At 31.1% G+C, this 26670-nt stretch overlaps 1 protein-coding gene across 2 annotated transcripts in view; it reads right to left on the bottom strand.

The window, feature by feature from the left end:
• Nucleotides 1-26670, bottom strand: part of LOC107173099 (pumilio) — a 108153-nt gene that overhangs the window by 10856 nt on the left and 70627 nt on the right. For both annotated transcript variants that reach the window (XM_089221066.1, XM_089221067.1), the window contains exon 10: nucleotides 2501-2804. In XM_089221066.1, the coding sequence (XP_089077192.1) occupies nucleotides 2501-2804 (304 nt within the window). The remainder of the gene's footprint in view (nucleotides 1-2500; nucleotides 2805-26670) is intronic.

The raw sequence follows: 26670 nt of genomic DNA, 5'->3' as shown, positions 1-26670 counted from the left end.
TTTCAGAATACCGGTATACCGTGATTCGGTAATTACCGTTGGTATCGAAAATACCGTGCTACGATAATTACCGTTGTTATAGAAAATACCGAGGTACGGTAATTACCCAAAATAATACCGTAGCTTAAATTTATTATTCATCATTATTAATCGAATAATATAGGTACCTAGTATATAATTATAAATTATAATATATGTATGTGTGTTGTAATTTTCGTGCATTACCCCCATACAAGCCTACTAAGTAATAAGTATCTTAAACCGCCTGTTCTCCGCCACCCGCCGCCTATTCGTTTCCAGTCCATTCTATCTTAGTCTCGTGCTCGGGACAAAATTTTATAAGCATACCTTCCTGTCTTAGCAAGGTGGCTCATTTCAAAATAGCTTCATACATTTGTGGCTCTCAAAACTAAGGTTAGTGGCCATCCCTGTTATAGAGCATGACGCCATGACAATATTGAATATGATTTAAATCAGCGTTTTTCAACTTTTTGAACGTCGTGGCCTTTCAAAATAGGTGAAAAAAAATCAGTCAACTCACGACCCCCCTCCCCCTACCACCAGGTTTATAGAAGTAGCACCTTTAATATATTTTTTTAAGAAACTCCTCCCCTTTTCGCCGTATATTTTACAATATACTACCAGACCTAATGACGTATTCTAACTTCCGAGATACGATATTTTCGGTAATTACCGAGATACGGTATTTTCGGTAATTATGGAAAATACTGTATAACCGGTAATACCGTGGATACCGGCAGTAAACAAATACCGGATACTGGTATCAAAATTTTAAATACCGCCAGCCCTAATCTACAACACTTAATATGACTTTCCCTAATGTTGAAATTGCCCTTAAAATTTTTGTTTGTATGCCATGCTCTGGAGAGTGGTGAAAGATCGTTCTCTGTACTCAAGAGAGTTAAGAATTATTTACGTTCATCTTTGGCAAATGAAAAAACATCGGCATTATCTATTTTAAGCATTGAAAATGAAGTGGTCCGAAGCATAGATTGGAATGATATTGTGGAAAAGTTTGCAAAACTTAAAGCTAGGAAAAAATCTTTTTTTATAACCCAAATAAGTAATAAGTTTATACATAATGTTCAAATATTGGAAATATTGTAAAATATTACATCTACCTGTTATAAAGTTATTAAAACATTTAAAATTATTAAAATTAATTATTTGTTGTTATAAATATAAAAGGTGTAAAGTACTTTGAATATTTATGTTAATATATTATAAATAACTCATAATTAGATGTACTTTATGAATAAAAAGATTTTTTATAATTTTATTTGGATATACTGTTATATGTAAATAGTGATAATATATTTCTTTCTATAATGTACTCAGAATAATAAAATCAGTGTCAACTTCAAAAAATCATAAAAACAAATTAAATTAATTTATATAAATAAGATTACAATAATAATAATAAAAAAATAAGCAGGAACCTATTATAAGTATTTAACAAATTTAAGGTAAGAGGTTAATTAAAAATATGAAGTCAATATTTTTTTTTGGGAGGGGAGGGTCCCGGAGGGGCGTCAAATATTGTTGCCCTAGGGCGTTATTGGTGGTTAGGACGGCACTGCCTTGTTGTAATGGAAAATAAGTTAAGCGTCAAGAAAATATTAAATCCAGTTCGAATAATTCGTTCCTACAGGAAAACAACGAATATCATATTATATAATAATCTAATTGTTTAATTAATTACAGCAGTATCAAACTATTGCAAGCGTACGATAGAGAAATAGTCGTTGAAATGCACTGGGTAATTTGGAAAATAGGTAGGTGGGTATATTAGAGAAGACGTGATGGTAGTATATTAATATTGTGATGAAAATTGTAATTTAATCAGTACGTTTTATAATGTATATATCTAACATAATACTTAGCACTTAGGTTTATTATGTAGCAGACTACATCGATTGATAATTTACCCGACTACTTGCACTTTTTTCACATTTTTATATTAAAAAATATAAACATTACTTAAGAAATAAACAAAATAAATTAAAAAGATATTTCATTATATGTTCAGTCAAATGAAAATTAGAAAATCAATTTGATATCAATAACTAGGTATGAAATGTATATTACAGTTAAATTAATATGTTGACATACTATAATATTTGAATGGTACATATCATGTATGTTTTTGTTTATTAAAAAAAGTGTGTGTAGGTAAAAAAACAAATAATTGTATGTCTGTCAAAATTGAATTAAAATTATTTTTAGGGAATTTTAAAATGCAAACATAGTGCATGTTTCTATAATTATTTAGTACCAGCAGCTATGTAGTCTTGTAAATTTTTAATTGACGTGTTAGAACAGTCGTGAGAATTTATAAAAACTTTAAATACACCTTAAAATATTACGGGTGACTTTATGCCAGTATATTATAATTATATTATACAAATATTATGAGTGATGTGTAATAATAGTAATACGTCGGTGACAACTATATGGCACGTCGTCGTGGTACACTTACCGGCGATCATGTAAGGTTCTTGCGGGTTGATTATGTACGGCGTTGTAGCCGTCGTGCCTGGCGGCGCGAACGTGGCCGCGGCCGCAGCAGCAGCGACCGGCGTCGCAGCCGGAGCCGATGCAGCCGCCGCCAGTCCAGCGGCCGCCGCGGCCAGCTGTTGTTGCTGCTGTAGGTGAAATTGTTGCTGTTGCTGTTGCTGGATGAGCTGCAGTTGTTGAGACGCTAGCGCGGCCGCTGCGGCCGGGTTTGCTGCCGCAGCGGCGGCCGCCGCTGCCTGCTGTGCTTGATGGTTACGGAACAGCTGCTAAACAAAAACGATAAAACGAATGAGTAAGCCGTTAACAACATTATTATGAAGTGAAAAGTGAGTAGATAAATATTTCGTATGGATCGGTAGATTTTCACAATTTTGTTTAGCCGTGACGACGGGGGAGTACAACAATATACTTGAACTTATTTTTTCATCATTATGACGACTAGTTGTACGACACAATTTTTACGAGTAATGATAACATAATATTAAGCCCACTGCCCACGCATACATTATTAGTACATATAATTAGGTTTTAAAGACCCAATATTATTGTGTTTTAAATTATTTTCAGCGCGACACGTGACGAGATATACCATGTTTTTTCAATGGACAAATTAATAAAAAAAAATGAGAATCTTTGAATGAAAAATTGTCAACAGTGAAAACTGCAACGAAAATACATATAGGATTTAGCCAGCCGTCCTATAGCAATAATTCCGAGGAAACAATCGAGCATTATCGGTATAGCACGTCATAATATTATACATATAACTATAAAGGAGAATTACAATAAGTCATGTCGTGTATTATATTCTCGGAACGTCGTTGTCAATAGACAATAGGTAATTATTACTAGAAAGCGATATGATGACAAAATGGCTGATAAGTGTAATAGGTATAATTATAATAACAATAACTGCACCGTACACGTTCTACATGGTCGAAAGCTTATTACCACCACAAGGCTTGTACAACAAGCCCATGTCGATCAGTAGACATTATTATCAATTTTTTTTTATGTCCAGTCAACGTTATCGATGGGATATTAATTTATTTTTCCGCTCGTTTTCAGAATGGTCAAAAGTGAAATTGACATTCTCATTTTACGAGCTACGAACAAAATATTATATTTTTCGGGCGAATACGTTTTCATGTACCTAATAAACTACAGCACGTGGTGTATTCACCATCCTCACTGTTCAGTTATTTTGGTCGAGCATTAAAATGTCAAAAACAATACAATATATGTTTTTCACATAACGAAACAACTGAACTTGCGGATAAAAGAAAAGTAAGAATATATTATTGTGAAAGGTATAGAAAATGTAGTTTTTGTTTTATTTAACTTTTAGTACCATTATAACTATTATAAGTATATATCATATTATCATGTATTTTATACAGTGCGTACAAACAATATAAAACATAAAGTTTTAATAATTAAACGCGCGGTTTATTTTTCGTTTATAAACTTGTAGTAACCGCAATAGTTCCAAGTAGGTATTTGATTTAAAAAAAATAAAAAAAATAAAAAAAATAACGAATTAACATTTAAAGTTATTTTTTGCTACGTTTGTATTCGCGTTTAATAATAAAACAATATCTTCATGTATAGCTACTGTATAGGAGGTGAAGGTATAATAGCATTTTAGGGGGTTTTAACATTAGGATAAAGATTGCAGGCGTGTAAATACACGTTGAATAGCTATATGAATATTTTTGTGTAATATAATCATATTTTTTTACAGCCGGTTTCAGATTTTAGAACGAAGTAAAAATGGTAATATTTTCACCTTACATATGCGCGGCTGTATATACACAGAACTATAACTATAAACAGTTCATGAACCATTCGTTTAAAATGCGATTACGATACCTACGAGAAAAACACGAACAATAAAATAAACATACATGTAATATGTACACCTACCTATACGTGAAAAATAAGGGACGGAAAAGAAAATATTATTGTAAGAACGCGCAAGTTTCAACTAAATTTTGACAAGCGTTCTAAGTACACACCGGCTTGATAGTGGAATAGAAGAGCTAGGGGCGTTATGCATTTTTGTAATATTATAAAATGTGTAAAAGTCACTACTAATAAAAAAAATAAAATAAAATAATACAACTTTATTCGCCTGGCACATGTGTCACGCGGAGAAAGGACTACAACAACGCCACCGCCAAAAGGAATAAGTGTTGTATTTCGGGGAAAATTCGATTTGAAGGTTTCTAAAACGTTCGATAAACAATATCTTCTATAGACATACCAAACGAATAAATAAATGCCGAACGTGGTTGTCAACACGTCCTCCTTCGCGTTCATTCCCGTGTGTATTTTTTTCTCTCTCTCTACCACCTATATATTATATTATAATGTATAGATTAAATAATTTAAAGTACGCGTATATTTTAATGATTATAATAAATGTGCATCCGGTGATTCGCCCCGCGGTAGAATGCAATCATTCACTGCTGCGAACGCTAAAACCACCACAGGTTTCGTTTAAATTTCGAACGCGCGGTCTATGCATATATTGTTTCGTTTAAAAACTTTAATTTTTTTTTTGCTCCGTTGTAATAGCCACCGAGAAGAAGAACGCGCGAGAAACAATGCTCGTCAGTTTACCATTTTTAGCGGCGTTCTCACAAAAACGAACAAGCGAGAGGAAGGCTAAGGAGGAAAAAATATACGATTTTCTATCGTCGCACTTTTCACTCCTCGTCGACGCGACGTCGCCATCACTGAACACCACGTGCGGGAAAATAGACGACGAACTTGAAAACCGAGTAAGACAACGATGATGCAGAGTGAGTGAGGAGGGGGCGATGTGTGTGTGTGTGGGGGGGGATGAAGTGTAAATACCTGCAAAGTGGTTAACAGGAAATTTGACACGGGTATTAGCTACACAGAATAGAGGCAGTACTCGATGCCGAAGAAAAGGAAAAGGAAGAAAGGAAGAGAGACGAAAAAAATAAATATGTAGAGCTATGTGCGCGGCGTGAGAACGGACGAGCGGGACCGACTACTACGACAATGACAGGCATTTTCACGGACGATATCGGAGGTATTTAGAAAAGCAATTTTGTGTTCCGCGCTGCGTCGCACCGTGGGGAGTGGATATATATGGAATTTCGCGGGCGTGCCCTTAGCCCGGGAAAAGCAATTGATCATTTTGCCGACTATATATATATTATATACCACACGCACCACTACGCCATATAATACTATATACAGTATATAAGAAGTAGATACCACTACTAACACTGCTACTGCAGCTACTATATAATACTTCTACTACCTATCGTATTATACGACGATCGCATATCTCTATAAATAATAAATATTATATATATATTACCTATACACACGCCGCCGATCCCTCCGGGGGAATACTTTATATATAAATATAATATCATGTAGGAGACGATATTAATACGAGGTTGGCAATTATTGTTATTATTATTTATAGATAATGTATATATATATTGCAAGGTAACGGCGCAGGGACTACACTACGCGAGGACTACCCACGGTATTCTCATCGAATACAATTTTTGCCTCATACAAGAAGCATTCGACGACGGGATCGGCCCACACACTGTGCGCGGGCGCACGCTGTTTGTCATCAAAATTTCATACACCTGCATCAACGGTCGTGCACACGTTAACAATATATATGTAATAATAATGGTATATTATACATATATGAGACGACGATGAGAGACATTCGGGTTGATTGGCCGTACATTTTTAACACCCGGTCATACCATCACATAGTCGTTAGAATGAAATACAGCGGATCGTTTATTCATTTATAATGTATATAATTATCTACACCAATGCCATTTGTGGTCCCTGGAAATTTTCACACGGACCCAATTTGTAGCGAGGGCTCGTACGTACCAGACGTGCGCTCAAGTCCAACACTGATCTTAATACGGCACTTTATAGTTATGACATTATAAGTTTACATCATGGCAAATTAGCATTAAGCAGAATCAATTTTGTTACCATTAAGTAAATATACTTATTACCTGCATAGGTTGTTTTTTTTTTAATTATAATATTCTAAAAAATACTTACTTTCTTTTCTTACTTTCAAAACTTTGTCACGAGAAATACGCGTTTCAAAACACACGTATTATGGTTGTTTCAGAAAGTGTATAGCAATATTTAATCATCACTTCATGAAAGACAAGTTTTGGAAATTTTTTCTTCCAACACTTATCTGAGCGAGTACCACATCAACATTAACTTTACCTTGTCGCACAAGTTTGTTTTTGTGCGAGGTGCAGGGTGATCAAAAGAATAAGTTAAGTCTTTATGTGTATAACTCATAAAATGTCTTCTACTTGTATGATGTAGCACACATCCTCTCATAAAAAGAACTCGAAATTATAGTATTATGGGGGAAAAAAATGAAGACATTCAGCAACAGCGTATTAAGTTTTTTTTATCGAAGATGCGGAATTTTACAAGCTTTACGTAATCAAACTTAATCTTAACATTGCAGATATAGTATTTCGGCTACAAAGATATAAACAATACACAATTTTCGTTAAAAAAAGTTTTTTTTAAATAAATAAATTAAAGCAAGCAATCCATGGTTAATAGCATAGAAATTGTTGTTTTTAATAGGTTTTGAAATTAATCGTAGTGTAAATAGTGACAAATACTTTTAAAACTACAGTTAACTATTAAAGGTTGTAATTAAATTCACGATGAGTCATTATGTTACAAACTTGGAATAGGTAGTATAAAACTATAACAGAAGAGAAGTTTAAGTCTCAAAATGTATGGTATAGATTATAGGTACTAGTTTACTACGTCCCTTATTGAATGTCCGATGAATCAAAGAAAATATACTCAAAACTCAATAATACAATAAACTAACATTTAAAAATTATTTTTTAACTAAAAGAAAATTGTTTGCAGTTTTGTTTGAAATAAATTTATATTATTGAACTCATACACGATTAAAATAAATACATCATGTTTGAATAATTAGTATTTACTTATGACTGATTATTATTATGAAACAGAAGTAAATAATCGACACTTTATTACAAAACAATTGCCGTGCCTATATTAAATACCGGTTTTAGTATATTATTTTGAAGCTAGTGAATATTAAATTCTTAGGCAAACACTTCAATATTTTAATGACGTTCAAACATAATTAACTATGAAATAGTCTTAAGGTAAATGTTTGTGAATTTTGATTAATTATTACTCATTTAAAGAGCAAACTTGGGGGATGGCGTAGGAAAAATGACAAAAATGCGAGTTAAAATCTAATAAATATAGGTACATAAACACTTCGCAATGAAAATAAAAAATTAAATTAAATTCGCTAATATTAGATTTTTATGCCGTGAAACGCCTGAAGAAATTATCGGAATTTCAATCGAAAAAAAGATTAGTTGCTTTTGAAACTAAAAATTTGAATGCTTTATAAGCGCCCAACACAAAAAGAAAAGAGATATTAAAATAGGTTTTATGTAAATATTCACAGACATACATATATACGGTAAGTATCTGACGTATTCATGAATATTAAAAAAATAAAATACATTCTAAACTGTCGAACTAAAAAGGGTGATGGGTCGATAAAAATGAAATAAAACGAAAAATACTACCTTCGAGTTAGTGTGTAGAGTATAGACGCACGCGTCGCCGCCTCATGACAAAACACCACGGCCAAAAAATAGCGAAAATAAGACATTATTATGATCGGAGTGCAGGACACGCGCATTTTGTGGACGTCATAGACGTTTACAACAGTAATTAACTTTGGGACGAAATCACTGCCCCACGGCGACACTCGAAGGATGTGATGGAGTTCGACACCGAATTTAATATATATACGTATATCGAATGTTATTGATTTGAAAGTCCACTGCCCTCCGACGCCGTACTTATATATATTACACCCGTCCGCCATCACTAATGCCGTACAACAAATAATACGAGTAGTGAGTACCTATATGCTATTACGACAAAAACAAATACCGATCAGTCTGCGCGGTATAGTACAAGTACGCTATAGTAATAGTAATAATAATAATAATCATTATATTACACACGTTGCACCGATATGACGACGACAATGGGGATGGACGGCGTAGTGTAGAGGGCAAAGGGAGATTAATTCGACATGAAACTTTATACGCGAATGCAGAGGGCAGGGAAGAGACTGCGAATTAATTGATTAATTAACGGTTGCGAGTGTGTGCGTGTATCACACTATACGACACCATCATCATCATTATGATTGTAAAACAGTATAGGTAATAGGTATATAATATTATGATTATACATAATATAGTCTACGTATACCTACTAACACAATGTCATTGGCGAAACAAAAAAATGTCGACTGGCGTTTGTAAATGTATAATAAATTAAAACATCAATATCGGAGAAAATGCGGACTGCAGGGATTGGCAGTAGTAACGGAAAACCGATTTGCAAGAAACTGAAGGGAGATAAAACGTTCGTCGACGGAGAAAACCAGCGGGACGATTAGGGCGCCGATCGGTGGGGGAGGGGGGGGGGGGTGGAAACCAACCAGAACGAAAAATTACATCATATTCCGAAAGAGTGGCGCACCTGCGGATGGTTTGCCGACGTTTAGGATTGGCCGAAATAGGTTAGTAGACGTCGAAATCGGCAACGAGCGCGCGCGCCCCGTCGTTAATAACAGATCAGACAATCATCGTGACTGTGTTTGTATTTATTTGTTTTCATACTTTTTTATTATTATTATTATTTGACAACACTCAGGTGCGATGTTCCGAATCGTCGGGGATGTAAACACGGTTCGTTAACCCCCATATTCGTCTTTGTGTCCGACAGATGCGACGAACAGATAATACAATACATAGGCTGCAGGTTGAGTGTATACATACCGTTGTGTACGCGTCATATGCAGATAATATTTATATAGGTATATACGATGCGGAGCGAACATATCGCACAATAATGCGTCCGTAAGCATTGTTTTGTGCAGGTTTATCGGAAACACGTCTTCACCGATTTCCCAACATCGACAATTGCCCGGGGGAGAAAAAATAAATAAATCGAGGTCGATTTTCAGGGTTTACGGTCGTGCGTAAAGGGCTGCCACTCATTCGTCACCCTTACCGAAAAACGAAATGATAAAATCCAGAGTATATGCAAATTGTTCAATTCTTTTTTTTCCCATGGACAAATGGCGCCTAAGAGGCGATGAGAATATTAACGGGTCCTCGAAGACGACCACAGAAACTATCTATTATATATAATACATGCATACCTTTTTACTTATATACTCGTTTAGTTTTTTACACTTCGAATAAATCACTATTATTATTCAGACGCATTAAAAACCGACGATTACGATTTGCTGCAGAGGACTCGGAAAAACGACAACCTTCCCTTCCAACTATAAACGTTACCGGACCGGATGTGGGATAAGTGCGATGATGTTTCTGGGATGAGATTTAAAAAGGTTTACACTAACAGTCTTGGCGAAGATAGTAATTCAATTCTCTGGCACTCTCTCTGCTATAATTACATATGCTGAAGTTTATATAATATAATAAGTCATATTTTCGTTACAATACGTACTTAATATGCTACCTCGCACATATACAGACTTAATCTTTCTAAACAAAATAAATTTGTTAAAATAAGCTACATACTGAATACATTTAGAACATTCGACGATTAGATACATATATATCAAAAGCGATACAAATTCATTTAAAAAGTTTTTTTTTATGTACACATAGTTATACATAAAATATAGCATTATTTTTTTTACACTGTAAATCGTGTTCAAATGAACGGCCCATAAAACATCAGTTATCTATATATTTATTTATATGCATGCCAAAAAAAGTTTAATAGTATGATATTTGAAAAAAAAAATGTTTTAATTTTTTTTTGTAAATTTGAAATAGGTTATTTTTTCATTGTGTTTAAAAAAATAAAATAAAAATCTGTTTGACATGTCCGACAGGCGAACGTCGAATAGTGAGAAAAAAAACAAAATAAAGTACGATTTTTTTTCTTTTTTGATTAACATAATTATTTACAACTAAACATTGAGATAGCTGATAGGTTGTTTTAGAGAAATCAAGAGACACGTCTCTTATTTTATTATTATTAAAAAACAGCATTTCGATTTGCTAGAAAGCGTTATATAAAATCAAAATGACGATAACAATAACAACACGAAGAAGACAACGTTTGTATTGTTTCTGACTGCGCGCACTATAATGCAAAATCGGTTAAAATCAAAAACCATTCAAAATATACATCAGGGCACAGCCATCGTAGTCGTCGTTGACTCTTCATTTGCATACGGTCCTTGGAATCCATTAGAATTTGTTGGATTGGAATAAATTCCATTTCCATGACTTTCCAAACCCTATATTATACAGTTGACGATATAGGAGGAAGGGGCTAACAGTCGAGCAGTAGTAGCGCTGACGACAGACAGCAGCAGAGCTGATCACCCCCTTCTACTACCATAGCCATCAAAACTCATAACCCCGTGGAAGAATTTCCAGTCGAATATAATATCAGGCATAACAATGGTCCACAAAGGGTTATCTATCGTCCGTGCACAGTAATTAATCATCTAGAATACTGCTCAAAAATTGACGGATCGTGCGCATTGTTTCATTATATACACAGATATCGGATTGGAGACAAATATTGAAACGGGTGACAATAACACATTAATAACAATATGATTCACCGTTGTAAAAACATATTATGTGTGTGAGCAAGACTTATTGTCTGTATATCTAATATTATAATTATTATGATGGATGGTGTTAAGAACCTGAACCTACGTAATAATCAATTCAATTTAAACACTAAAATATTAATCCATGCCAGGGGTCATCTAAATTAATGTGTAATGGGAAATAAAAATAAAAATGGATTTTTGAACAACATTTAGCAGTCGAACACTATATATATATATATATATAATACGGTTTAATGTTTGTACGGTTGCAGGTATATATATAATGGGGTATGTATGTGTGCAGTACCTATATATGTTATATAAATTATTATATATTGTGTGTTACGCGACCGGCAGTAAGTTTGTCAATTAATTTGAGTTTAAGCTCTTTCTCTCTCTTCTCCACATTACATACACCACTGCAACATCCTCTAGATACATTCCAAAGTTATGTACATTTAAAGATTGCCAGCTGGTATCGCGTGCGGTCCTTCGAAGTTTATGTAAACGATCTAATTATAAAGTGGTTGGTCAAAGGTTTTGTAACCGGGGTGGGATTATAATATTATCTACTGGAGCCATCGGCCTTTTCCGTGGTAAGCTTCGTCGAAGTTTTCTATACACGCCGCCGACAGGAAGTATCTGACTACTACTATATGCTACCATTGCGGACTGACAATCAAATGTTATAGTTGCAATACAGTTAATTTATTGTTTGGACATTAATTAGACGATTGAAACAAAACAAAAGATTACTGGGACGAATGGCGTAATCTGATGAAAATCGGATTAGGGAGCAATTACGTTAAGTTATTAACATTTAAAAATGTATATTATCTAACAGAGCAAGACAATTTTGACCTGATGAAGTGAATTTATACTTACAGATCGAAAAGTGCTGCAATATTGTTAAAAGGGGTCAAGATACTTCAATAATAACACAGTTATGAATATTCTACATGTTATGATATTTTTTTTCGTTTCAGATGCTATGATATAACAACATTTTCGGTTTGTATTCATAGTTTGTGATACGGGAAAGCAAGAGTTATTATTTTAAAAGTAAAAATAAGTTAAAAAATAAATCACAACAATATGGACTGTATTTCTAGTTGTGTAAACTATAAAATTGAATTTCACAAGGGGAAGGAAAAATGTAAAACCACTTTAGTGCTACGCGTATATACAAAAAACGTGTTATGCTTTTTCTATGCCCGGCAGAAACTAATCAACCACCCCTATAGCAAAGGTACATAATGGAATTTCATCGGGTAGTATTATATTATAGTCGCGTATCCAACACATAACAGCTTTATGGATGTTTTCTACTACGAAAGCTTTTTATCTTTTTTTTTTTTTTTTTTTTAAAAAACGGTATACACAACAAGCAAGACGCCACAGCGCTTAAGCTAAATGCTTTTTGGTGATATTTAAATAACCTAAAACGTTGTGTTTTGCATTGCTTATTAAAAAAAGTTCGGACAAATATGATAATACATCTATTCCGATAAAGAAACAATAAATGTATATAAAAAAAATAAAAATTTTCAATAAACAATTCGTGCCATATAGGATTGTTTTATAATTATAATAATAATAATAATAATAATAATAATAATAATAATAATAATAATAATAATAATAATAATAATAATAATAATAATAATAAAAATAATAATAATAATAATAGTATACGATAATAAAGTAATAAAGTACTATCAATATATTATATACATATTTTTTATTTTATTGAACTTAAGAACATTAACAGCATAGGTTATTAGTTTTTTATTTAATACATAATGAGTGATTTCTAGTACGTGCGTAGTTAGGGCCTTAGGGGCATTGAAAAATGAATATAGTTTCAAAAGTATTAAGTGCACTCAATAATATTCAAAGAATATGTTATAATAATAAATGTGTTATTTTTGTTCAACGTTTACCTTTAATGAAATAGGTTTATTTTAGAAATAAAAGTAATTTATAATCATGATGTTGTTGTATATAGTATACTACAAAAGTATAATTAGTTTGCTTCATAATTCATAGTTAAAATTATTGATTAAATTAATATGCAAAATATGTTCCAACCCAAGTTGGGAAACACCTATATCAATTTGATATTTTGAATACATACAAACTCCTTTATCTTAAACCAAACCCACTTAGGATATTATATATAATTTATAAATGCGTATAAACTCGTAATGTCCCATCGGTATTCTCACTATTCAGCATTATTGTTTATGACATTTGGGGTCAAAACAGGGCTTTCTGCAGATTTTATAAATGTATGGGATTTTAATACTCAAAGCTCTCAACAGGGGTATTATGTAGGTTCTACATTTAATTGCTCGTTAAAATGATTTGAAAATGACAACCAGTAAAAGTTGAGTCACAATAATAATAACACAAAACCACAACATGTGAACAATAATATATCTTCCAAAATCGCTCAAATATGTATAAATGTGTAAATATGATTATTATTGTTTGTTATACGTTTCAAATAAAATATTTCAATTAACTTTTGCACCTATATATGGTGTTTGTTTGGATAAAGTTATGAATTTATTAATTCGCATTGTTTGCACGACGAATATTAAAATTTAATTGAGAAATTAAAAATATTTGAACGCAGTAAAACAGGCGTCGTCGACCAATATCATCATAAAATATTTTAATACTTTGAAATGTTAATTTTTTTACTGGCGTTTAATATGATAACGAAGAAGCGAGATGGTGTTGGGAAGGTTGATATGCGTTTGCACGTACGTTAAATATTGTTGTACTTACGAGTCGGACCCAAGTAATTAGTTCAGAAATTCCAACTCGTACAGTTTGGACAGACGTATTGGACCAACTACTTAAGCCGTTTATAAAACTAACGACGAGTTATCCGAATTTCAGTGTATGCTTACTCTCCACTAATTGGCCCACAGTGGACGCCTATAACGCTTTAGGTAGGCCAATTATATTGTTTTGTACACGTCTACTATAATTCTACAACTATTCCCGCAGGGAGACGAGCAGAGTATAGAAACTATCAAAAACGACCTTATAACGGCGTCTTCGTGACATTTAAATGTCATCCTACACTGACATTTTTTAAACAATATACCTCCATAGAATGGGAACTCAATCACTGTAGCATACTATACTGTTAAATTATTTTGTTGGGAAAATGTACGAGGGGTGGGTGAACTCGCATGGCATTTGCGGAAAACCCATTTAGCAAAAATTTAAAAAAAAAATTAATTATACTCACATGCACGTAAAATCCATTGACATTTACCCTCGACCCCGACATTATATGATATTTGTAGAATGTTATAGAATAGTCAATCGAGAGAAACGTTCGCTGCAAACAATTGCAATTTGGGCAAGATTTTTATAGCGTCGAACATGAAAAAACATGAACACGCGCAACACAAGCATCTCCCCTGCAGTTTATTATTATACATTATTTTTTTCATCGAATATGTTACATATTATGTGCTTAGACTACGTGTATCGCCATCGCCTATGGGATATATGCGACGTTCAAACAAAATCCGAACACGGACGCAAAGCGACACATTTTTATGTTGCATTTATTTCATCCCCCCACCATAAAGAAAATCAATTTTAGGTGGGTCTACTAAAATGCATTAAAAATTATATCATAGTGGGTTCATTTGTACACAGCAACTTCAGTAAATCGAGAAGATTTTTAAGTTCAGAGTTAATAAACAGGGTGTCCCGTGAGGATTTACCCATTGCGGTATCTCCCGAAATATTGGGGATAACGAAATTCTGGTTTTTTAATAAGAACTACAATTATTTCATATTATAATGTTTTGGTAAAATAGTTAAAAAAATATATATTTTTATTTATTTCCAAAAAAAAAAAAAAAAAATGACTAGGTGTAGCCATTTTGTAGTTTATTTTTTAGAAAATATTGACATTTCAAAATTTTATTTTCATTAATTTCTCAATTTTTGATTATTTTATTTTAGTTTCAAGAAAAATTGCGAATTATTTAACACATGTTTGATAACATTACAAACATGTGACCCGCCGCGCCGCGCGAGTTCTCGTATGGACGGCTGGACACTTACACTTTACTTCAAAACTAGAAAAAATATTAAAAATCAGAAAATTAATGAAAATAAAATTTTAAAACGTCAATATTTTCATAAAAATAAACTACAAAATAGCTGTAGTAATTTTTTTTTGTTTTGGAAATAAATAAAAATATTGAATTTTTAACTTTTTAACTTTTTTAGTTCTTATCCCTGTAAGTATTATCACAAAACCAGAATTTCGATATCTCAATTATTTCGGGAGATATGGCAGTGGGTAAATACTCGCGGAACACCCTGTACATATTAATATATATATTTTTTAAAGATTTTAAAATAATTTCATTTTAAATCTCATTTGCACTTCGGTGCGTTTTCAATTATATTTTGATTAAAATTATTAAAAAGAAAAAATATCATTATAGAACTTCCTTAGTATGCAAGGCTAATTATAATTTAAATGAGGCTTATGAAGAGCAAAAGTTAATTTCATAAAACTTTATGCAAACTCACAAAAAGCGTAATAATAATAATATGTATATATTTCGGTATTTTATTTTAGGTTTTGTGCGATTCGAATAGCTCTTCGATATAAAAGTCAGACAACTCGTCATTCGGGACTCTATACAAAGCGAACGTACGATTTCAACTTGGGCAATATATGATATAAATTTCAACAGCGTTCGTGTGAGTGCATTATATTTAATCGAATAAACGTAAATTGGTATTTCTCTATGGATAATCGAATTAGTTTTCAACAATTATTATATTTTTGCGATACCTATACAACACGTGTTTTCAAATATAATCATATCGTTTTGTGGTCGCTGTTTACACGATATATCGTGTTTGAATATAAACTTCGACAATACTAAGCGAAAACGGCGACTATTTTTTTTGTAGCATTTATATATCCCCCCACCGGCAATAGAATTTTTTTCCGGCGGGTCTACTAAAATGCGTCAGACCTCGTTTATTATTGTTTCATTTAATTTTTATTTATTTGGACTATACAGGAACGAGAAATATACAATCCATCTTATCGATGTGCCAACTGTATGTATATTATATACGGGCGAAAAAACCGTTCATTAAACGTGTAATACTCTAACGTTGATATTGAACTTTTCTAAAGTTATAATTCAACCTTCTTTCTTCTCTTTTCATTTTGACGACATGTTGTTGCAGGAGTCTAGAATGTTAAATTACTAGAATAATAACAATAATAAAAAATTGGGACCTTGCTACACACAATTTATTGCACATTGCACTCCAACATACAACGTAAATTAGATTTGTTTTATTACATAACATTTATAATATATATATATATATAAATAATATTTGTATTCCAGGAAGCGTGTGATGCTAACAGAAAAATCCCTGTATTAAATTGAATACGAACCATTGCTACTCAAAACGTAAGATCATAAAACAACATATAAATCCTACTCATAAATTACCGTTCTAAATTTCATGTTAAGACCAAAAGACTATAATAAAACAAAATAAAAAAATAAAAAAATAAAAAAATAAAACAATAAATATATAAAAGCATATTTTGGTAATATTCTATTAATTAGTTCTGTATAATAATCATTATGTGCCCTATGTGTATTTATTTATTCACACAATTAAAATACATTTATTTTATTTCCTGAAAATATAATATAAGTTTGTGGCTTGGTGAGGCGCAGTTACTAGTTCCCGGATGCGTGACATATCACATTTTTAGCAACATATCCTTGCCACACATACACAAACATATTGTGTTAAAATTCTATAAGCTCAAAAACCTACAAAAATAACCCCCATTGTACCACCTTACACCCAACGGCTTTTTGCCACGAGTTCCCCCTTAAAAAAAACATACGTTCATTATTTATACCTACTTATCCGTACTACAATAAAATACTAAAAAAAAAAAAACAATAATATTGAGAGAAAATGTAACTATATAATAATAAAAAATGAATCGTCTTTACACAGGACATTTTTAAATCTATATAAAAAATGAAATTATCATTTTCGAATCATACTTAAGCATTAACGTATTAACGTCTTTTATATTTGTTACAGGAATAAATTAACAAACCTCATCAGTGATTTGCAGGGAAATTATTATAGAATTAAAAACTTCTTTCTCACATTTCATTTTTATCGTATAGAAATGTAATAATTAAAAGTCTGTGTAACCGAAACGATTAATTTGTAATAATTGTTGGAAAAAACAACTATGGCTGCCAACAAGAAAAACTTTGATGATTTTTTTCAGTCATTAGTAATCTAGGGGACTAAAAAATATTGAATTATGATTGATCGTTGCCAAAAAAAACTTTTTTACTCGTTTGAAAAACTCGTAAGATACTACAATTTGTCATAGAAGCATCATATGAGTGATTTTTTGTTAACGTTGCAAATTCTGATAGCCATATAAATTTAACATGATCCATTTTATTTTAATTGTACAATTTAATAGTGTTCATCATACATTTTAATAAGTTGTAAAATTGTAATGTATTAATTTAAAAAAAAAATCCTTTAACAATTTATTTATTATTTATGATAAAATCTATTTTAATTGCAGGGTACAAACTATACACTTTTAATATGGGTGTAAAATATATAATATATATAATCAGTAAAATTATTTTATTTTTTAAGTACTAACAACTATACAGTATATACATAATATAGAAAAAATAATCCTCCAAACCTGTGTTGAAATAAAAACTGAGGGAAAAGATTTGAAATTTTATATTAAACATATAGAATGTTCATAATTTTAATTTCTGGATTAAAAGTTTTTTTTTAATTTCAGCAATACTAATTTCATTAAAAAAAAAAAAAATAGCTTTGAGAAAACTTCATTCCAAAGGAACTACTGTAAAGTTATTGATGAGTTATAAAAGTTATGCAAATATGTAGAAACAAAAACCAACAAATTATGCAAGTTAATAACGGCTTAAATTAATACAAAAATAATTAAAATTTAAAGTTTATCGTAGGTTAAGTCATTTTTCAAAAGAATTTAGCAAGGAAAATTCGTACAAACAAGCTATGAAAACTGATTGGAACACGTTTAAAATGTAAAATAAGAAGTGATAGAAATGAACAGGTTATTGATACCACGATATTTATTACTGTATTGGACCGACTAAATAAAGTTAAAAATCAACTTATTTCGTAGATGAACTTTCATCTTAGAACCTTAATAATATTCTAACATGGGCGTGGTTCTATCATTTTAATTTTTTTTATACTCGCCGAACAACACTAACACCCAAGACCTCTCACTCACCAATACACCCACAAAAGGTATTTTTGCATTAATCAATTATTATTACAATTCGGAATATTATTTTCATTACTCAAGCTCGACATAGCGTGTTTAAATGACAAATGAGCCGATTCTGGCATAGGAAAATGACTAATGGAAAGCGCGTCAAAGGCGCCTAACGTTCCGGGAGGGGATATTAAGGGGAATGATTGGTACCAGTGGTGAAAACGTGCCAAAAAAAAAAAATAAAAAATAAATAGGAGCAATTGATTAATTCTGTCAACATAACATTGTTTGCGTGACCTTTAAGCGATTTAAAAAAATTCCATACCTTAAAAAAATCTATGACAGTTGAAAGTCTATATTTTGACGAGTAACTGACTGCCAAAAGAAGTAGGTATTTATAATTTTATACAATCTAAAATAACATATTTTAAAACCGTTTCCGTACATTATTTACTATATATTTTTTTAAATATTCATATCAAAGGCCAAACTTATATTATAGATGAGTATTAAAAATATTTATACTACCGTTTATTTACTGTGGTGGGAGACAACGAATTAGGCTCGTAAGAAAAAAAATTAGAAAGTATTTGATACAAAATATTGAATATAGCACGTATAGGGACATTTAATTAATTCGAATGCTTTTTATATGGTTTCCGAAGGTACAAAAACATAATATCTTTAAAATAGGTCATAGGTATATAGATTTAAATTTGCCATATCAAAAATAAAATTTTATAACTATATGTAATAAAATATTTTTTTTTTACTTATATTTAAATAAAATAAAATAATGATTTTTTATTCCCCTAATCAGAGTACTTCTTTATACATAAAGGGGAACTACTTGCATAGAGAAAGTTCCTTTAAAAAACGAGATCAAGTCTATAGAAATACAATTGTGGAGAATGATAAATATATATATTTAAGCGTTCATTTATTATACTTAATCTATAATTTGTTTCTAAACGTAACTTTTTTATTCACTGAGAATACTTAACTCACTTATCGAAAGTGTGGAAACGCATAAAGATTTTTAAGGGTGTACTAGTGTGCACAAGTGTCCTACTATTTGATAAATTATATATCCAGATAGATATTGTTTAAAAGATTATATTAACAGAGAAAAAAAATATTAAAATTATTATTTACTTTACAAGAATTAATTGATCTGAGAAATTTCTTGTTTATATATTTTCTCATTCCTAATGCCATCAACAAGTAAAGACTTATCATAAACTAGAATTTATAATTTCATTCTTACAAAATAGATCTTCCATTATCTATATATGACCTGTCATATACATTTAATTTAATCTGAACAGCAATTTTTATTATATTTAACGGGTTAAATAAACACAAAATTATTCCTTTCTTTTTATATCTGTAGTCGACATCACTTATATTTATTTATATAATTATATTTAAGTAAAATAAAATTGATGATTAAAAATTGGAAATTTCTATTTGAAAATAAAATACTGAAATAAATCTAACTTTTTTTATAAAGAATATATTTATTTTTAAATATTTATACTTTATACATTTAATGATAAATGAATGTAGTTATACATATGTACATACAAATATATTATACTTTTGTACTAATAAAATTTAAAACAGGGCTTTTATATTTTATGTAAGTAAGTCAGCCAATAGAAAACAAAGGGGGAAATCATTTATCCAACTATGCCATGTAATTTTTATTGAAAAACCTATAACAAGGGTAGGGCATTCAATTTTGTGAAAATTCTATGAGTATGCTTAATTTACATATGAAATGAACCCAGAAGAGTTTTGTCATACGCACAGCTCGAGTTTCTTGTCATTTTATAGAAACATGTCAACAAATCTAGACTCAATAGGTTGTTTACCATGGTGGAAAATGAAAAATATACACACAACAGCTATGGCATATGAAAAATACATATTTTGGAGGCATACTTAGATCTATAATAACAACAAACCGGTAGCAATAGCAATATGTAATCGAATTTTTTGTAATTTATTTTTTTTTCGTATTATAATATACCATTTGTATTCCCTAGATAACAAAATTCTGGTCTCTTTTACGAACCACGTCGCCATCATGTGGATTCCCCTAGTTCTAAATATATAAATATATTTTACGTTTCAATCCACCTATATATATTATATTAAATATGCTATAACGCTATAAGCATATCAAAATGTTTTATATCGGCATATCAAAATACTTTATATTTTCATATACATAATTTAATTTTAAAATTACTATAGTTCGGTAAATAGAAGAAAAAAAATGTTGTACACTGTTCTTGAAATAATAATCTGCAGACAAACACGAAACAACTGACAAAGAAGTATAATATTATTTGACTAGTTGAGTCCGTGCACGATATAATACAAATAAAGCGGGGAGGGGTAGAATAGGTGTCATGATCACTGACAACTAGCCGGCAGCAACCATCTGCTTAAGTTTTCATTTCATACATTTTGACAGTACAAAACTGAAAAATATACGCATAACTATTATAATTTCCTAACGTTTAAAATATTCACTGGACCGAACATTTGAACGTAAAAATAAACGAAGAAAAAATTTAATCGATGTTTTAAATTGTTCATAGAAATACAATGTTTAACCGAGTGCTATATAAAACATGTATTATGTTATCATAATCCGTAACAGTTACATTTTTCCTTTCGAACGGCATTAATTTATATTTGTTAAATGTTTCGCTATTACCTAACATTGTGAAACTACCCTTTAAATGGGTTCTTCTTTTCTGTAGACAGGATTAAATTACTCAAATAATATTTTTTTTCAGCAAATATAATATATAATATTATATAGATATACTTAATTTAAATTGCCATATTTATTTTTTTTTTTTTTTATCACCAGCTTTGATAATAATAATTTAACTTTTTTTTTGTAATTTAATGAATATAGTAGTTTTAAAACTTAGATTGAATAAGTTCAAAGGAATAAGCAGCTGGATATACGTAAACTTACGAGCTATTAGGGTTTCTATAGGTTTCACTAATTATTATAAAATACACTAAAAAACATATTAGTAAGCTATAAGTATATATTAGTTTAATGCATCATATGGATTCTAACTATATAATCTTAATTTAAAAAAATATATATATGCTGCATGTTTGGAATAATTGGAATTTTTGTAGTATTTTACCAGTTTTAGTTATAATTTTACGTGCTTCATAAATACTAGTAAAGTAGGAAAATGTGGGCAAATAACAAATCAATCTATATTTCCATTAGAATAGTTTAATAGTATTGTATTGAAGATCTATATTATTATTATTATTATCATCATTTATATCTATCCAATTAAAGACGACTAATTTATTTTTGTTCCAGCATTATTTAAAAAAAAACAAACTATTTTCTAAATTTTTAGAGCATACTAACACATATTATTTGAAGATTTACTGGGTTATATTATATTATAATACTTTATTATAGTTTATACTGCTATAAAGTATGTTTTTTATGATCAAATTAGTTACATAAGCCTACAGGTTAGATTAGGTTAATAATTTAATTTTGTCATGTAGGTAGGTACTCACGATTTGTAGGTATCTAATACTTGTAATAACCCACTCACCTGAAACAAAAAAACAAAGGTCTATATAAGTAAACGATATATCAATGAGTTACATTATGATTAATTTATGTACAATGAAAAGAGTTCAAGCTTACCAGGCATTGTAATATTTGTAATATATACATAAACATTAAACTTAACATGTACATTTGTATTCACAAGAGGATACTCAATAGGTTTCGTTTTTATTTTTACTTTTGGCTTTCAAAATTATTATTTATAATACAAACGACTATACCTATGGGACGGTTCATTGGTATTAACAAATACAAAAAGAGATAACAAACTCAACCGCTTCAAAATCAGTAGCTGTATAGAGTAAGAGAATAATACTTCGTTAAAAAAAGAAAGTTATGTTATATTTTTTTCACCAATCATTTTTGCATAACATTATATATTAATATAATATGGTATATTCATGAGCTGTGGTTGCAAATAAATAATTAAGTAAATATTTTTTTCAAACGCTGACGCATTACATTCAATATAAATTTATTCTTGCAGAAAAACACAACACACGTTATCAGGAGATATTTTAATAAAATGCGTAAGCTTAGTAATAAAAAATAATAATAAAATACTATGGAAAATATTCTAAACATTACATATTCGATTGAATGTTGAACACCAAATTACATTTAATTCGTGCTGTATTTAAACTTCGGGAAAACATTTTACCAGTAAGGTACTGATAAGTCATTTTAATCAAGGAGCTTGGTATAAAACCAGTTACTATAATAATAATTGTACTTTTAGTCTCGTGTTACATCACATTCTCTTCCCAAATTATCTGGCATGCTCTTCGAAAGGTAATGAAAAGGGTTGATTGAGAATACCATTCCCTTGATAGTTTGAAAGGTGTGTCAGTCAGCGTGAGACTACCACACCCACAAAGGCTTTTAAGTTAGTGAAACTACGCCCTTTATTTACGTTAGAAGGTTAGCTCATCAATACTTATTCTGTTGATTGAAAGTGTTAAGGTTTATAGTTGACCGTCTAAAATGATGTTTATTGGCTGATGAACCAAACGTGAAAAATAACCGTGAACAATTTCCGACCAATTTAATAACTCTGATGGATAGGTAGTTAAAAGAATGGGTTATATCATGTGTTCGATGTAATACATATTATATATCGATCAGAATATAATAAAAACTAACATTTAAGAAACCGTCTAATAGGATATTCTTATATAATCTGTGAGTTAATCTCACACAAAGCTATAAGATAATTAACAACTTAATTTCAACGTTAATTACAGTCTACAACTAAAGACCATTATTTAAGCTCAACTTATTTTACACACACACAAGACGTCGAACTCAAAGCTGAGATTTATGCAACAATAAACAATAATAGCTATTAAAAACAATTATCACATTAACAAAAGAAGTTAGAAAAGGAAGAATATGGCGAAAATGTGGAGAGTAATCATATTATTTAGGTAGTGGACGTGATTTTGTATTCAAAATAAAAGGTTTGATTAGAACTTTAGCGACGATGAACAAGCAATGAATCAACAACAAAGCGTATTTTCAGTACACGACGAAGGGGAGGCCAACGGTGGGATGTTCCGGTGAGAATAACGCTGGCGTATGTGTATTTTATTTATAATTGCCAGAGTGAACGTGTGCACACGAGCACATCATTCACGATTAAATACGACGTTTTTGCGCGTGCGCCATATGTATACATATGGTTTATAATAAATATATATCAACAAACCCGAGAATAATTTACAAACCGACAAAACACCCGTCAGTCGGACTTTATAGATGGTGGTGGTAGGGGGAGGGGAAACGGAGAAACGCACACGACCCCGCCGAATATTGTGCAAGCGCACGGAGGACAAATAACTTAAACGATGAGAAATTCAGAACCACCGCCGTTTTCCCTGTCCGTATGTATACACATGCTTGCGCGCGCGTGTGTACATATGTTCTATATACCTCGCACACACGTATATATCCCTGAAAATATATTTTATTATACGAGATTGAAGTCATTTTTGGAGAGGCTGTGGGCGGTAGTGATACTCGCAAGGCCGAGTGTGTATGTGTACAGAAATACGATATATCTACCACGGGTAACGCGTTTCTATAGATTCCACCGACGGACTGCCACAGCGACTATACCGTAATAGTATACGTGGTATATCGTATATATTATATCCGTTGCACGCGCGAGTCGTAATCATTTATCAAAACGGTTCGGGTGCGCCGTGCATACGTCCGACTTTGCCGCGAACGCAGAGCGCGCGTGTACCGAAATTGCATAACCGAAACGCCGGCGTTCGTAAGAGGTGGTCCACGTGTCAAAGTCGCCATTTTTACAGGTGATATTATATTATTATACTATACTCTCGCATTATTATTTTACTTGATATAAATTCATAATAAAAATAATAGTACATCGTTTGTATATTTTGTGTTTTTTTCCGTACAAAATATGTTAATAGATTTTTCACGTTCAGTGCAATAACAGCGGTATATAGCCGCAGTACGATACCCGGGTGTACCCGGTAGCAGTATATATCCCGGGCGTGGGGAGGGGGAGCGATAGGGGACAAAATTACTTTTGCAAAATGGTATAGGTATATTGCTAGGTATAACACATTCAATACTCAGTATATTGCAACCACTGCCACCGTCGGAGGGATAATAATAGAGAAATTTCGATAACCCATTCTGCGATTTACGTGTCAGTTGGCGAAGGTAGTAAGTTACGACAATGGCGGTGGGTGTGCTGCAACTCACGCTACGGGACAGGGGAAAACCGAACACGAAAACAGAGGAGGTGGAAGAGAAGGCGGTAAGAGGTTATTTTCGTATTATTAGGCTTTTGGTATATAAAAATGACCTACGACGAGGGGGGGGGGGGAGATGATGGTGGGCAAAATTCGTGCTGCGAGCCCATTACCGATATTAACGATTCTCGTGTTGCTAGACAATTTGAGGGTCCCGGTCACAGTATATAATCATTAATATTGGTTACCCTTTCTGTCAAAAAAGGCGAGATTCTACTTAAATGGGAAAAATAAAAATTTGACCAACTCAGTCAAAGACGGGTTTTTCTTGACCATCGACGACAATATATATGAACACAAAAGGTCGATTCCCTGGGTAATAAAATAATAATAAAAAACAAACGTATATATGGTTCTCAGTCGCGCTAGTAGTTATTAAAACATAAAAAAACCATAACAACGAAGCTACCATCGCGTGTGCATATCTTTTTCTTCACACGACCTAAAGTATTTTTTATTTAAACTGGGTGTAGATATATATATATATATACGCATAAGGATATTCCGTTTTTCTTTTTCCAAGATTAATTTCAGTCTTCATGAAATCACTCCTTAATAAACTACTATTATAATAATGAGTACCTATAATAACCACTTAGATGATTAAACCAAATTTAAACAGACATTTTGACAGCCACATAAGCATTAAATACAAACAATAAATGCATTATTTACATAACAGAAGTTTGAACGCATTTATACGAACATTTAGTAAATGTTCAGTTCTCACCACAACAGAAGAAAGCTCAATAAGTACTAAACTGTAATGCATATTATTTTGTATTAAAACTATAACAGAGTGAAAATATTAAGAATATATATATAAAGTATTAATGTCAGTAGTAAACTGATCAATATAAAAACAATGAGCCAAAATAAATTTACTCACAAGCATTATGTTTAAGAGTCTATAGGTACCCTTAAGTTTTTGAAATTTGATTAAAATATACGATTAAAGGATAAGTATTTCGTTTTCTCAAGTAATATGATATATAAGTATTCAGAAATAGTATATAAAATCCTTTTTTTTAATATATAAATTATATATATTCAGTTGATCTTTATTAATAAATACCAATCAGTATTATTTTAATAAAAAATTCATGAAAAAAATCATTACCTATTTAATTATTATTGAACTATGTTTTTAAACAAAAATATTTTATCCTAAAGTCTATAGAAATAAAAATTAATGAAAATAATAGTTGGACATATTTAGGAATACCAAAAAAAAAAAAAGACCATTATAATATAGGTAGTTTTTACAGTGGGCATACCAACATTCCATTGTCGGAATACATAGTATTTAAATAAAATCATAATTAGTTTAAATGAAGTATTCCGTTAAAGTATTAATTATCTGATATTATAAATACAAAATTATTTTAAAAATCATGTTAAATAAAATACAATTTTAAACGGACAACTGATGGTCTCCGTTCGATTTCATTTTGTTGTTTAGTAAATATCATGGAAAAACTTCAATTGAATACAAAATATTTAAAATCTATGTCACTGAAGACATATGCTCCGTAAAAAGTGTCACCAGTCGAGAGGAAATCTGTACTAAAACCAAAAGTCGAATAATATTCCATGATCCTTTAATAAAACAGAT

Source organism: Diuraphis noxia, unplaced genomic scaffold, assembly GCF_037042655.1.
Source record: "Diuraphis noxia isolate RWA-SAM2 unplaced genomic scaffold, SU_Dnox_SAM2 contig0002, whole genome shotgun sequence".
Lineage (NCBI taxonomy): Eukaryota > Metazoa > Arthropoda > Insecta > Hemiptera > Aphididae > Diuraphis > Diuraphis noxia.
The sequence above is the reverse complement of the archived record's forward strand: the minus strand, read 5'-3'. Positions and strand labels throughout refer to the sequence as shown.